The sequence below is a fragment of the Sorghum bicolor genome, chromosome 8 (genome assembly GCF_000003195.3).
Source record: "Sorghum bicolor cultivar BTx623 chromosome 8, Sorghum_bicolor_NCBIv3, whole genome shotgun sequence".
Lineage (NCBI taxonomy): Eukaryota > Viridiplantae > Streptophyta > Magnoliopsida > Poales > Poaceae > Sorghum > Sorghum bicolor.
Window position 1 is genome coordinate 61,852,362 of NC_012877.2, and position 14,804 is coordinate 61,867,165.

Genomic DNA, 14,804 nt, shown 5'->3' on the forward strand with positions numbered 1-14,804 from the left:
TGGCTCTCAGAGGAGGCCTATGCGAAGCACATGGAGCGTCGGGAGTGCCGCTTGCAGATGCCTGGGTTGCCACACCACCAGGGCCCACAGCCCCTCGCCCAGTATGCCGAGAGATGGGTATATTACTTGTGTTATTCATTTTTTAATTCTAACGCTCAATTTTCATTACTTGTGATCGTCTTTGTGTTTTCCTCGCAGTCACGGTCGTACGAGAACCGAGAGTGCAACGAGTACTTGGCGTACGCCCTGGCACACAGGGGCAAGGCGACAGCTCCGGACAACGTGTACGACCCAGCTCACGGGCCCGAGGCGTACACCAACGAGAACGCCTACACCAAGCTCACGGAGTACACGGCGGCGGCTCGCGAGCGCCATGGGGCCGACTTCGACCCGACCGCCCAGCCCCTCGACACAGACCTCGTGATGAGGCTGGGAGGAGGGAAGCAGCACGGCCGGTACTGGATGGCCAACAGCGCCATCTCCTCGTCCTCCGTGGACAACCTCGCCACGATTCGGTCGAGGAGCACGAGCAGCTCCGTGCCCATACGACCTCGGCAGCAGAGCTCGGCGCAGATGGTGGCGGCCTTTCAGGTGACTTCACTTTCTTTCGTTGTCCATTGCTTTATGTATTCGATCATTTCCTTTGCATTGTTTAAACCTTGTGTGTCGGATATTGCAGGCTCAGATGAATCAGATGCAGAGTGACATGCAGGAACAGATCCAGGCCCAGGTACAAGCTGCCACTGCAAAGGTCTTGGAGGAGATGGTTGGCTACTTTGGGGCGATTCAGATACCAGGTGCGGTAATACCTCCCATCCCTCCCTCGTTACTACAGCAACTAGAGGCAGCGCAGGCAGCCGCGCAGGCAGCGCAGGCCCAGGCAGCTTCACAGGCGCCAGGTGGTGGGCCAGTGGTGTATTTCGGGACCCCGGTGAGTACCTTCAAAGTCATTGATTTCTTTAGCTTTTGCGATCATCTCACAGTTACTAACGGATTCCCTACTTCGTTGTGCAGCCACAGTCAGCGGGTTCGAACCCGACTCCACCAGAGGTGCCTTCTCCACAGGGGCCTTCTCCACAGGGAGGGTTGCACGGTGCCCCTCCTCCACAGTACGTGTACCCTGGCGCTGCTCCGCAGTACACGTGGCCCCCTCGGTGCCCTCCGCAGTTCACTTGGCCAGGGTACTCGACTCGCCCTCCTCCACAGGCCGGGGTCTACGGTGGCCCTCTTCCGCAGGCCGGGTGGCCGACTCTCCCTCGTCCGCCGCCGGGTGCCTCTACTCAGCCGCAGCAGGGTGACCCTGTGTGGGACCAGTGGGCTGATTCACACTCTGCTCACCATGGGGAGCCGTAGGTACCTCGCACGTCTCTTTACTTGTTTATGTGTTGGACTTAGTTGATGGATTGTGATGGACTATGTGATGGACTATGTGTTGGACGTGGTGTTCGTCGAGGATGGATGATGTGTTTATGTGATTGTGATGGATGATATGTGGTTGTGGACATGTCGATGGTTGTATTGCGATATATGTGATATATGTGCTATATTGTGATATATGTGATGAGTAATTGTCGATGGATACGCTGTCCTAATAGCGGATTGCGCGGAAATAGCCCGGACATTTTTAAAAAAAAAATAAAATTTCCCAGCTTCGCCAAGTGCTGCACTTGGCGAAGGCCTCTTCGCCAAGTGCCGCACTTGGCGAAGGCCTCTTCGCCAAGTGCCGCACTTGGCGAAGCTGGGAAAGCCAAGTGTAAAAGTCACGGGCTGAGGGGCTTCGCCAAGTGCCACGTGGCTGGCACTTGGTGAAGGCAGAGGCTTCGCCAAGTGCCTGCCACGTGGCACTTGGCGAAGAATACTTTTTTTAAAAAAATAAAACATTTCTTCGCCAAGTGCCGAAATTTGGCACTCGGCGAAGAGCTCTTCACCGACAAGATCTTCGCCGAGTGCTCTTCGCCGAGTGCGGCACTCGGCGAAGCCTTCGCCAAGTGTAAAGTGGCCTTCGCCAAGTGCGCCAGGCACTTGGCGAAGTCCTGTTTTCCAGTAGTGGCCTATTGAATTGTGAGCATGAACTAGATATAGTGTCACGCTTATTTGAATCCTTAAATTAAATTATCAATCATTTTGCATCGAGACATCAAAACATTTATTCATCAGTAGAGGACATGATAATAGAATCATCCAGTTTATAGACCACATGACTAAATTCAATAGACCTAGGGCCCACCTATTATAGTTTTTGCAAACAAAAGTTTGCTTTCGTAGGGCTCATTTAAAAGCTAGATTTTCAATGTGAAAAAGTCCAATCATAGCTTCTGGTCTTCCTGGCATTTGTGAGATTAATAAATAATTGCAGTGGACTTCAGGCTAAGTGTGTAGGTGATCATTAGGCGTTATGTATGATTGTTTAATGTGTAGGCCTGGGAGGTGTTAGGACTTCAGATCTAAGCAGTGTCTGGCGTACGTGTCACCTGTTCTCGACCACATCATCCTCTCCTGGATCCCACTAAAAACAAGCCGATCCCATCTAACTCACGCACCACAGCATCCTACGCACTCGTGTTGCCAGATGCTTGTCTGTTGCTGCTACCATTGCGGTTATAATGATATGGATCAGCAGCAGCTAGATATGTACAGCAAATCGATATGTGAGGAAGTGACACAACCAGATAAGAAAATAATTAAACTTGTCTATTTGAATTACTAAACATGTCTAATAATGCAATCAACCAATTCAAGCTGGACCTAGCTAGGTGAACCAAAGCGAAATAAGATAGAGGAGAGTTATGCCCATAAGTAAAGAAAGAGGAGACAAATATTTTAGGCTGGGTAAGATTCATAGTACGTCCATCAAGTGTTTAGGAACAAATCAGGATTAGCCGACATAAGAAAATCAGCCAGAGATGTCAGTCCTCCTATGGAAGATAGTTCAGGATTTGTATGCAGCAAGAGAAAAATAGAGATGATTTGCATTTGGCAAGAAATAAATTAGAAGACATTGAGAAGAAAGAGGAAGAGAAGTCCATGCTCATGTGAATTTTTTCAAGGCAGAAGTTTTTCATGGAAACCTGTCAGTAAATAAACTAATAATACATAATATTAACTAGTACTAGTCTTTTCTCACGTTTTATAGACTTCTATCATCACTAATGCTGATTAATGTGTAATCTGATCTATAGGCTTTTGGGTTGGTGACATGGTTGCTAAGGACAATGTCTATTTCAGCATGAATCCTGCAAGGTGTGTGTGTGTGTGTATATATATATATATATATATATATATATATATATATATATATATATATATATACTATTACTCTGTACCTGGCTATAAAATAACTTATTTTATAGCCATTTTGAGTTACGATAATTACTATATTAATTTACAAGATTATAGTAACTCCTTACTAACTGGTTTACTATAACATTACGGTAAATATCTCCATGTGTTATAGTAACCCAACTATGGTAAATATGTATACATATTATCGTAAATTAGTATATAAAATTATCGTAAATGGAGGTAGATACAAAATAACATATTTTGTAGCTAGCTACAGAGTAAGGATTGAGCTGCCTCCGCGTGTCTCTGACTCCATCTATCTGTCCACTCCACATGCCTCTACGTGCTTTTAGTTCATATATATGGATTCCTAAACTCTAGTTTGCTTATCTTTAGTTCTAGTTCGATACAAACATACATGGGTATAAATATAGCTCATAGGCCAATTCTAGATCTCCCTGGAGCCATTCCCATTCCACCTGCAAGTCTTATCCATCCCAAGAGCTGTGAGATTGATAAATAGTTGCATTGGGTTTCAGGCAAGATAATATCAGATGGCAGCAAATGCATTGTAGGCCAGGAGCGGAGCTCAACGGGCACTTCTGTTCGCTTGTCTTATAAGCTATACATTTTCTGTCAGCCAGCAGTGTTTTCTCTAACAATAAATCAGCGATAGTATTTTTAGCCATGACTTTTCAGACAAGCGAATAGGCATGGGAGGCGTCAGGACTTGAAATCTACCTCGGTGTTGCAGTTCTAATGAGATGATCGAGCAAGTGATGACGCATTCTATCAGGCATTTTGCTCCCTAACACTAATTCATTTTTTTCGTGTGGTTAGAGGTCAAATGATGAGTTCAGTTTCTTTAGCAGCCATGCGTTAGAATGTTTTACTTTTTCATGGATCATGTTGAATATAAATTTGACAATTACAGTAATAAGTGTATTTTGCCAGCATACTTCTCTGTGTTGCATCTGAAATCTGCTTATCAACTATTTATACTCTCTCATGCTCCGCATTCATTCCAGTAGAATGACCAAAACCTGACATGTTGATGGCTCCTGGAACCGCACCAGCATAGGGAATTTAATTCATAGAGCAAAACCGTAGTTTGCATGGAAATAGAGCAATTAACGGACCACATCCACGTGATAGAAATAAATGGCACGGATGTTATATATACAATAATGCTACGATACTCCCTTTACCTACTAAGACGTAATACCTAAAAAATGGAGCAGGATTTTTTTAATTTTTTCAATTAATTAATTAATCTAGGAAAAAATTGCCAAATCCCCAAATTACGGCGGATACACAGAAGCCAGAGGGTGCTACTTCCTTGTCCGAGCCCCGGCCCGCGCATGGCCCTTCCTAATTAGAGATGTGGCATACCATTTGAGGACGGGTCATGACACAGCCCAAAGCATGAAACAGCAGTGCACAAAATATTTTCGACCATGCCAAACCAAAACATACCGTTTAAATTGGTGTAAACATATTCTTGACGAATCTACATGAGTAAGTGTTCAAAAGTGGAATGTGTAGACTCTGTATATCCACCCAAGCATTCAGTGCACAAGGCACTCAGTGCACAACAAGCTAACAATGAGTTCTCCTAGCTAGGTTGCCTTGTTAGTTTGTTACATGGAAGGTTGTCTAGTAGGGAGTTCAGTTTGACTGACTTTATTCAGTGTTACTAACTCATTGTTTATTTCAGCTTGGTTCGTATCAGCTATGTGTAGTGCTGCTAGTGGTAATGAACTGAATGGCCAACCAGCTATATATATAGGAGAACTCTGATATATAAGCAGCGTTCCGTACATCAGGAAATAGCAGTTTCAAGAAAAAACCTAACCTGTAGAACGATACCTGTTGCCAGCCGCCACCGGTAGTGCCAACCGGCCAAAACCAGTGCAAACTGTGATTGAACAGGCCTCACAAAAAACACCACGCGTACGGTGTGGCTGGCCTAAAGTAGCACAATTTTCACGTGTTGATTGAGGCTTGAACTCATAGATATACAATACATAAGTTTCTGATTGCACAAATTTCACTCTTGGTAGAGGCCAATGAACACTCATGTGACTGGAAACCATTATTCCTATATATGTGCTGAAAACCCGTCAAGAAAGCTGAAAAAACCATGAGGGAAATAAATTCTGTCGGGCAACCGACAGGCAAATCCTGTCAGGGATAGATCAACTGAGAAATTCTTTTTGCCTATAAGTTTCCCGTCAGAAAGATTATCTCTGACGGTACTTTTCTTATGGCAAGCTCACAGAAAAATTGCGCGTCCTTGGATTAGGAAACCGTCAGGTTAAATGTTTTCCCGTTAGGCAGCCCTCAAGAAATGTATAGTTTTTTCTTTTGCTGCCACACTATTTCTATGTAGGTTGGCCTTCAAGGTATTTGTAATCTCCAATGCTGCATCTTTGAATGCTTAATTATATCGCTCCAACGCTGAGTTCCTTGGTGCCACCCATTCATATGAAACGAGCAAGGTGGTGGTACAGCTTTGGAATGTGGAGATTGCAAACAAGGAGAGGCGAACGCGAGCGAGGCGCTGGGTTTTATGCTCCTCTCAGGCTTTGGTGGAAAAGTATAAAGGTGAAGGAGGACAGAAGCAATGGTTTTTATGTCACTAAATGCAACGTATGATATTGTCAACACCATGTGGGAACAGAAATGAAAACCCAGTGTGAGCTTCGGACAAAATCATTTCACAACATAAGGCAGCAATTAGATTCTAGCTATGACTTACATATGAAACTGTCAAATGAAGCTTTGCATTAAAAATCTTTGTTTAACTCCATACGTCGACCAAATTAAATCTCAATAGGTGATTTTGGTGCCCTAAGAAAACGTGAAATATAATGCAATTTCTAACTAAAAATATAATGGCCATATTGAAGTTGGATGGCAATTTCTAACGTGAAATATAAAGGAGAAGTGGGACGACAGATGCCATCCGAGAGGAATGCTGGCATATAAATGGAGAATGAGAAACGCCTAGCATCCAACTGAAACCAAACAGACTTCCTCTCGAATTCATCTCCTTTCTGTCCCCTTCACCAAATTTTTCATTAGTTCTTTAATTTGGTTGCTAATTGCTACTATAATTCCGATAACATAAAACCAGGCCGCAGAGGACAACATTCGTTCCATGCCATGTAATCTGCATTGGCGCAAACACTGCTAGGCATGGGATGTATCAGCCACTTATGGAGAACTGGATCAGGCAACATTGGAGCATTTGGCCCATTGTGTTGGGCTGGCACTTATTGGCGACATGGCTTTTCGGCCGGTTACGTGCTCTGTTAGGCTGGGTTTCCAACCGAGACTGATTTATTCCCCTTGATATCTCATAGCCCCACGGTTATCATTGGTCTAGGGGTTATGACTAATTTGTAAAAGTCTCTTCTATAACAGTTATCTTTCTCAAATACTCCATCTGTTCTCTATAATGAAAGTTTTTTAAAAAAAATTAAGACGCCTTAAGGAAAAACTACTCCAATAAATTAAACCCAATTAAAGGCTTTCTCCTTATAAATCTGGTAAGGTTTCTTTTTAACAAAATTTGCCAAATGGAACATGGACACTACGTAAAATGCTAGTATAGATTTTTGAAAGCATAATACATCGGATTGTGTATTCGAGGACGAAAGGGAATAGCTTTTTTCTTATCCATTATCTAAAAAAACATAGGCACCTTCTATGAGCACAATTTCTTCGGAACTGACGAAGTTAATTGTGAGAATAGAGTATTTTGTTTTTTTTCAGTTCTTGTCCTCTAGCTTACTGCTTGTAATCTTTGGCAATACAATATTATTTTTTCTAAGTCAAACTTGTCAACTTTTTACTAAGTTTTTTAAATACTATAACAATAACAATACCAATGCCAATAGATCTAGATTTTTGTGAAAAGGTGTCCTCCACAACATCTCATTTTTTTTGCGAAAACCCAACAGCATCTTCAAATGAATATCCAAATATAGTTATCCTCTATTCTGAATTTCTCTCTCTAGCTAAAGATGGGCAACGAGTTTAACTCTCCAGGGTGTACACAATATATATAGATAAAGAAATTGATTTTTATTCAAATGACTTTTTGAACGAAGGTTACAGGATGAGTTTTAGAAAGACTTTCATGAGATGCTCTTAATCTGTTCATCGAAGCAACCTTCTCGCTCCTTTTCCCTCCTCATATATAACCACCAAAACCTGCAGCCTTGGCAAAACTCCAGCTCACTTCTGATCTTTTATATATCATTTATACAATATTGTGTTATTTTGTTGCCGGTCAAATTTCTCAAGTTTATATACATGTACATTATCATTAAATGCACTAGCTACCAAAATAGTTTTTTTCTTGGCGTATCTAATAAATATATTTAACTTTGTAGATGTTGTATCCTTATCTATAAATGCTGTTAATAAAAATAAGCAAGTTTGACTTCGAACAAACTTAGCCCAAAAGCTCTCCCTCCGCAGAAACCGTTGTTAGAGCTAAGGGTAGATGGCTCAAAAGTAGCTTCTACTCTACGAGCGAGTAAAAACATGGTCTGATACATATCGATACAAAAAATAGCTCCACTTCTTCGAGTGTTGCCGGAGCGACGCCAAGTCCTGAAACATCATCTTACAAATTACTCACTGTCCTGAAATATAAGGAATTTTATTTTTTCTTAAGTCAAACTAGCTAGAGTAAAATTGATCAAGTTTATAGAAAAGAAGAAAAATACTTAGAACATGAAATTAGCTTAACTAGCTATATTATAAAATATATTTTTATAATATATCCCTTTGATGTGCTAGATTTTAATAGTTAAAATTATTATTATAGCTTGACGTAGGACAAAATTGGATTCCTTATATTTCAAGACAAAGGGAACAATACATTACAAATGGGAAGCAACAATAGTTAAACACACAAGCCCGACTCAGGTCCTATCGCATTAACTAATCAAATCCTCCTTAATTAGGCTGAGTTCGCTCACCGGATCATTCTAGTTAGGGATAAAGTCGGATCGGATATAGGAACTATTATAGCTTTTCAAAATTGTACAAATTAGTGAATAAAATCCAACTAGAATCATTCCGGTTAGGGATGAAACCAGGATTGGATATACAAAGATACCAGTGATCCTACATTATGCCCCTTACCCCATATTTTTTTTCTCGGATATTCGAACTAGATATAGATCATTCGGATATTGGTATCTATTCTATATATACATATCAAAATTCAAGCTTGAGTATTTGGATTCAGACACGGTCAGATATTAAAAGTTTGAATTCAAATATGGACTATCCATAAAAGGTCTTGACCCTTTTAGGACGGATTTCGAGAGATATCCAATTCCATTTTCACCGCTAATTCCATTGACTCAATCCAGAGCAACCGAACAAGACCTAGTGTATCTGTAGTCTATCCCTAATCTCCTGGTAACCACGGCATCGTCGCTCTCGCTGGAGACGCAGCCTCCTCTGTCCTCATTCTTATATATATATATAACCACCAACCCCCTCGAGCCATGGCATCACTCCAGCTCAGTTCTACTGGTGACCATGGCGTCGTCGTGTATCGCTGGACTTCTCTTGCTGCTCGCCGCCTGCGCCGACGACACCGCCGTCGTCGGGCTCGCCACGCCTGTCGAGTACGAGTACCACAGTTATGTGGTAACTCCTCTGTCTCCGCACCCATATAGCGCGCCGGCGGCTGCCGACGACAACTTCTCTGTGTCATCGTCGTCGGCTCTGCACATTCACCTGCTCCACCGCGACTCGTTCGCAGTGAACGCCACCGCAGCTGAGCTCCTCGCACGCCGCCTGCAGCGAGACGAGCTGAGGGCAGCGTGGATCATCTCGAAAGCTGCTGCCAACGGTACGCCGCCGCCGGTCGTTGGGCTCTCCACCGGACGCGGGCTCGTGGCGCCGGTGGTGTCCAGGGCGCCGACGAGCGGGGAGTACATGGCCAAGATCGCGGTGGGCACGCCGGCCGTCCAGGCGCTGCTGGCGCTGGACACGGCCAGCGACCTCACGTGGCTGCAGTGCCAGCCATGCCGGCGGTGCTACCCGCAGTCCGGGCCCGTGTTCGACCCGCGGCACTCGACGTCGTACGGCGAGATGAATTACGACGCGCCGGACTGTCAAGCGCTGGGACGGTCCGGCGGCGGCGACGCGAAGCGCGGGACGTGCATCTACACCGTGCAATACGGGGACGGGCACGGCTCCACGTCCACGTCGGTGGGTGACCTCGTCGAGGAGACGCTGACCTTCGCCGGCGGCGTCCGGCAGGCCTACCTGTCCATCGGCTGCGGCCATGACAACAAGGGCCTGTTCGGTGCGCCGGCGGCGGGGATCCTAGGGCTCGGCCGCGGCCAGATATCGATCCCGCACCAGATCGCCTTTCTCGGCTACAACGCGAGCTTCTCCTACTGCCTCGTCGACTTCATCTCCGGCCCGGGCTCCCCCTCCTCCACTCTCACCTTCGGTGCCGGCGCCGTGGACACCTCTCCGCCGGCGTCCTTCACCCCCACGGTCCTCAACCAGAACATGCCCACGTTCTACTACGTGCGGCTCATCGGCGTCAGCGTAGGCGGCGTGCGCGTGCCGGGCGTCACTGAGCGCGACCTCCAGCTAGACCCATACACGGGTCGCGGCGGCGTCATCCTGGACTCCGGCACCACCGTGACGCGGCTCGCCCGCCCAGCGTACGTCGCGTTCCGTGACGCCTTCCGTGCCGCGGCAACCAGTCTCGGCCAGGTCTCCACCGGCGGCCCCTCCGGCTTATTTGATACGTGCTACACCGTGGGTGGCAGAGCGGGCGTGAAGGTGCCCGCTGTGTCAATGCACTTCGCCGGCGGCGTGGAGGTGAGTCTCCAGCCCAAGAACTACCTCATCCCCGTCGACTCCAGGGGCACCGTCTGCTTCGCGTTCGCCGGCACCGGCGACCGTAGCGTTTCAGTCATCGGCAACATCTTGCAGCAGGGGTTCCGCGTCGTGTACGACCTCGCTGGCCAGCGCGTTGGGTTCGCGCCCAATAACTGCTGATTATTATTATTATTATTCTGACTTCTGATTAAGGACATGGGTTGCATAAGTGAATGTGATTGCACCTTCCCGAAACAAATCCTTTTAATCCTAAAAGTCTCAATAGAAATTCTAATCCATGTACACACTAATCCATGTCATCTTTTGATTAAGTTTTCTAAAAATATAATATTAAGAGTTACAATCTCACTAAAGTCTAGTATCAAAATATTTTTCTCAGTGTCTCTAGTGAACGTATTTATTGTTGTAGATGTCAACGCGCCCTAGCCAATGCAAGTTTGACTTTATTCAAATTACAAAATTGGAAGCACTAGTAGGTCAAACACAAGCTCGAGCGGGTACCTAGCGCATTAATAAAGCATCTCCAAAGATAGTCAAATTATTTTTTTAAAGTAAATTTAGTTATTGTTAATAAAAAAACGTTTTCAGCATACTCTGTAAATAAATCTTCAAATTTAATAGCTCTTTATTCCACCTTATTTGCTCTCTACTTTTCGATCGTCTACTTTACTAGCCATCGTTTATAGAGTCTGTTGGAGTAGTCTAATACCTTTTTGTCAAATTTATTTTAAAGAGTAGCCAAATCAGTAAATTTAGCTAGTCTTTTTTGCTAATATCTTAGAGATGCTCATCCAAAAAAAATAAGGAAAACTAATCAAATCATCCAAATTCGATCTCTATTGTGTATCTAATGTCTTGTTGTACCTGCAGCCGCCAGCGTCCTGTCGGTTGCCAAAGCCTTGCTGCTGCATGCTACCATGTAGCCCGCATTAGACGCTGCCTCGTCAGAGCAACGTCAAAGAGATTCTCTAAATCCTTTGTAATTACTAAAAATATACATATTAACATATCTTGCACACAAGATATATAAAAGCCGTTAGAGAGTGCAAAGATATAGAAAATGATTATTATTCAAATGACTTTTTAATGATGATTTAAAAATGAGTTTTGAAAATTAAATACTCTTAAAATCTAGTGATCCAAGCAATCTACTCGCTCCCTTTCCTTTGTCACATATAACCACCAATCCGTGTAGCCATGGCAAAACTCCAGCTCACTTCTGATTGAAGCAAGTGACTCATCCTAACTATAATTTTATACAATACAATATTATTTTGTTGCTAGTCAAACCTCTCGACTTTTGACTAAGTTTATATAGACTTTTGACGACTAACTTTATATAAAAATATATTAATGTGCACAATATCATTAAATGGTTCCCAAATATATTTTTCTTTGCGTATCTAATGAATATATTTAAGTTGTTTATATCCCGATATATAAATGTAGTTAATAAAGATAAGCAAGTTTGACTTTGAACAAAACATGGTGCAGGCTTGCCATGGCTGCTACTCCAACAGCTTATCCTCCACAGGAGCCGGAGCCGGAGCTGGAGCCAGAGCATCACGCTATACTCCATGTGTAAAAATGGTTCTACAGTACAGACTTCTCATGTGTAATTTCTTTTAAGAAAAACTCCCTCTTCGGGTGTTTTCTTTGGTTTCTTTTTGGCAACTTTGCTGAAACTGGTGCTGAGCGACACCAGGTCCTAAAACATCACTTCTCCCTAGTGTATCTGCAAGTGTAGCTACTAAAATGGAAGCACCGGTAGATAAAACACAAGCCCAACTCAGGTCCTATATATCGAATTAACTAATCAATTCTCCCTATATATAGTGTATCTGCAAGTGTAGCTATACCATCACTTCTCCTATTGTAGCATGCTATACGGCCGGCGTCGCTCTCGCTGGAGACGCAGCTAGCCTCTTGCGTTGCGTGCCCTCCCCGCTCTCTCCATTATATAACCCTCGAGCCATGGCAGTTCTGTGGACGGATCCAGCAAGTACGTACGTGACTCCTACTATCGCTTGCCAATGACCATGGCGTCGTCGTGTATTCTCCTGCTGCTCGCCGCCGCCGCCGGGCTCGCCACGCCTGTGGAGTACCAGTACCACAGTTATGCGGTAACTCCTCTGTCTCCACACACATATAGCGTCCCTGCTGCCGACGACGACGGCGCTCGCGCGCGGCAGGAGGACGTCGCTGTGTCGCCGTCAGCTCTCCACGTTCGCCTGCTCCACCGCGACTCGTTCGCCGTGAACGCCACCCCAGCCCAGCTCCTCGCGCGCCGCCTGCAGCGGGACGAGCTGAGGGCAGCGTGGATCATCAAGGCGGCGGCGCCCGCGGCGGCGGCAAATGATACGCCGGTCGTCGGACTCTCCAGCGGAGGCGCGTTCGTGGCGCCGGTGGTGTCCAGGGCGCCGACGACGAGCGGGGAGTACATGGCCAAGATCGCGGTGGGCACGCCGGCCGTCGAGGCGCTGCTGGCGATGGACACGGGCAGCGACATCACGTGGCTGCAGTGCCAGCCATGCCGGCGGTGCTACCCGCAGTCCGGTCCCGTGTTCGACCCGCGGCACTCGACGTCGTACCGCGAGATGGGGTACGACGCGCCAGATTGCCAAGCGCTGGGACGATCCGGCGGCGGCGACGCGAAGCGCATGACGTGCGTCTACGCCGTGGGCTACGGGGACGACGGATCTACGACGGTGGGCGACTTCATCGAGGAGACGCTGACCTTCGCCGGCGGCGTCCAGGTTCCGCACATGTCGATCGGCTGCGGCCATGACAACAAGGGCCTGTTCGCGGCGCCGGCGGCCGGGATCCTGGGCCTCGGCCGCGGCCAAATATCGTGCCCGAGCCAGATCGCTGCTCTCGGCTACAACGTCACGAGCTTCTCCTACTGTCTCGCTGACTTCTTCTTGTCTAGCCCCGGCCGCTCCGTCTCCTCCACCCTAACCATCGGCGATGGTGCCGCCGCCGGCTCCCCACCACCGTCGTTCACCCCGACGGTCCAAAACCTGAACATGGCCACGTTCTACTACGTGCGGCTCGTCGGCGTCAGCGTCGGCGGCGTGCGCGTGCCGGGAGTCACCGAGGATGACCTCAAGCTAGACCCGTACACCGGCCGCGGCGGCGTCATTCTGGACTCCGGCACCGCCGTGACGAGGCTTGCCCGCCGCGCGTACATCGCGTTCCGTGATGCCTTCCGTGCCGCGGCAGTGGACCTCGGCCAGGTCTCCATCGGCGGCCCCTCCGGCTTCTTCGATACGTGCTACACCATGGGTGGCAGGGCCATGAAGGTGCCCACCGTGTCCATGCACTTCGCCGGCGGCGTGGAATTGACGCTCCCTCCCAAGAACTACCTCATCCCCGTCGACTCCATGGGCACTGTCTGCTTCGCGTTTGCCGGCACCGGCGACCGTAGCGTTTCCATCATCGGCAACATCCAGCAGCAGGGCTTCCGCGTCGTGTACAACATCGGTGGCGGCCGCGTTGGGTTCGCGCCCAATAGCTGCTGATATAGATGTTATAATTCTGACTTCTGGTGAGTTAGAGCATATGGGTTGCATAATACAGCCAATGTAGAATCTACTTCTGTTTTGAGAGTCAACATCATTGTGAAATGTGAAAGTCATTGGACCTGATTTTTTATATTTGTTAACTAGCAAATATTGCCGTGCATTGCAATGGGATAAAATAAGCTATCGAATATACATAGAAAATGGTAATATAAATGCTACAGATTTATTTATCTTTATGCTTTTCTGAATTATTAAAACGTACAATTTTAATTAAGGACCACATCTATAATATAAGTTAATGTTAGCAATAACAGACCTATTTAATTTATACCAATTAAGTACATCTTTGATAGATTATTTCTCCCGTGCAAAACACAAAAAATTTACTCGCAAACATATTATAACTTTAATTTTCATACTATTATGTGTTGTTACATTTAGATGTTGAGTTGACTTTTTTTTTCACGCATGAATTTTTTTCGCTTAGGTTTTGATTAGTTTGACCATCGGCTGAACAAATTCGAATATGATGAGTTTTATTTCTAATAAAAATTGTATCAATAATTTGATGGTGAAAAACTTTATTTATAAGAGATAGGAAAAGATCATCAGGAGTTTAAAAGAGCCATTATGATTGCTTTTATTTGTTTTGTTTTTAATATTTATGGAAACAAACCTAAAATTCAGGATCGAACGATGGAAAGAACCAAAACAAATCCTTATGGTGGCCTGAGCATCTCCAAGAGTTTGCTAAAAGCACTTGCTATCCTTGTTTGTTTTGATAAAACATGAAAAATCATGGTCTAACAGTTTGATAACTGCCTTGGTATAATTTGAGGAGTTGGCATTCTGCAGCTGAACCCACGCATATTTGCGCGTGAGTTTGGCTTGCCATCCTGCGTAGGACCGCGCCTGCTCATCTTCGGCGCCAATTAAATGCATCTGTTCAGAACCGGCCAGACCTAGCGGCGAGGGGACGCCCTACACTGCATCACTTCGGCCAACACGTGATCCCATCAAAATATATCAAATCGTTTGTCACATCAACTCTTATGGCCGGCAAGGGATGTCACATGTTTTCCTTACACATAGGGCATGTTTAAA

At 45.8% G+C, this 14,804-nt stretch overlaps 2 protein-coding genes across 2 annotated transcripts; both read left to right on the plus strand.

Annotated features, from left to right (window-relative positions):
- On the plus strand, nt 8,851–10,358 carry LOC8065222 (aspartyl protease family protein 2). Its single transcript, XM_002442545.2, has one exon. The coding sequence runs from the start codon at nt 8,851–8,853 to the stop codon at nt 10,333–10,335; it is 1,485 nt and encodes a 494-aa protein (XP_002442590.1). The 3' UTR covers nt 10,336–10,358.
- Nucleotides 12,216–13,796, plus strand: LOC8071515 (aspartyl protease family protein 2). Its single transcript, XM_002442546.2, has one exon. It carries the CDS (start codon nt 12,216–12,218, stop codon nt 13,695–13,697), a length of 1,482 nt encoding a protein of 493 aa, XP_002442591.1. The 3' UTR covers nt 13,698–13,796.

Bases quoted from the DNA above. Each gene is read 5' to 3' on its own strand.
- LOC8065222 (XM_002442545.2), top strand. From the start codon at position 8,851: ATGGCGTCGTCGTGTATCGCTGGACTTCTCTTGCTGCTCGCCGCCTGC.
- LOC8071515 (XM_002442546.2), top strand. From the start codon at position 12,216: ATGGCGTCGTCGTGTATTCTCCTGCTGCTCGCCGCCGCCGCCGGGCTC.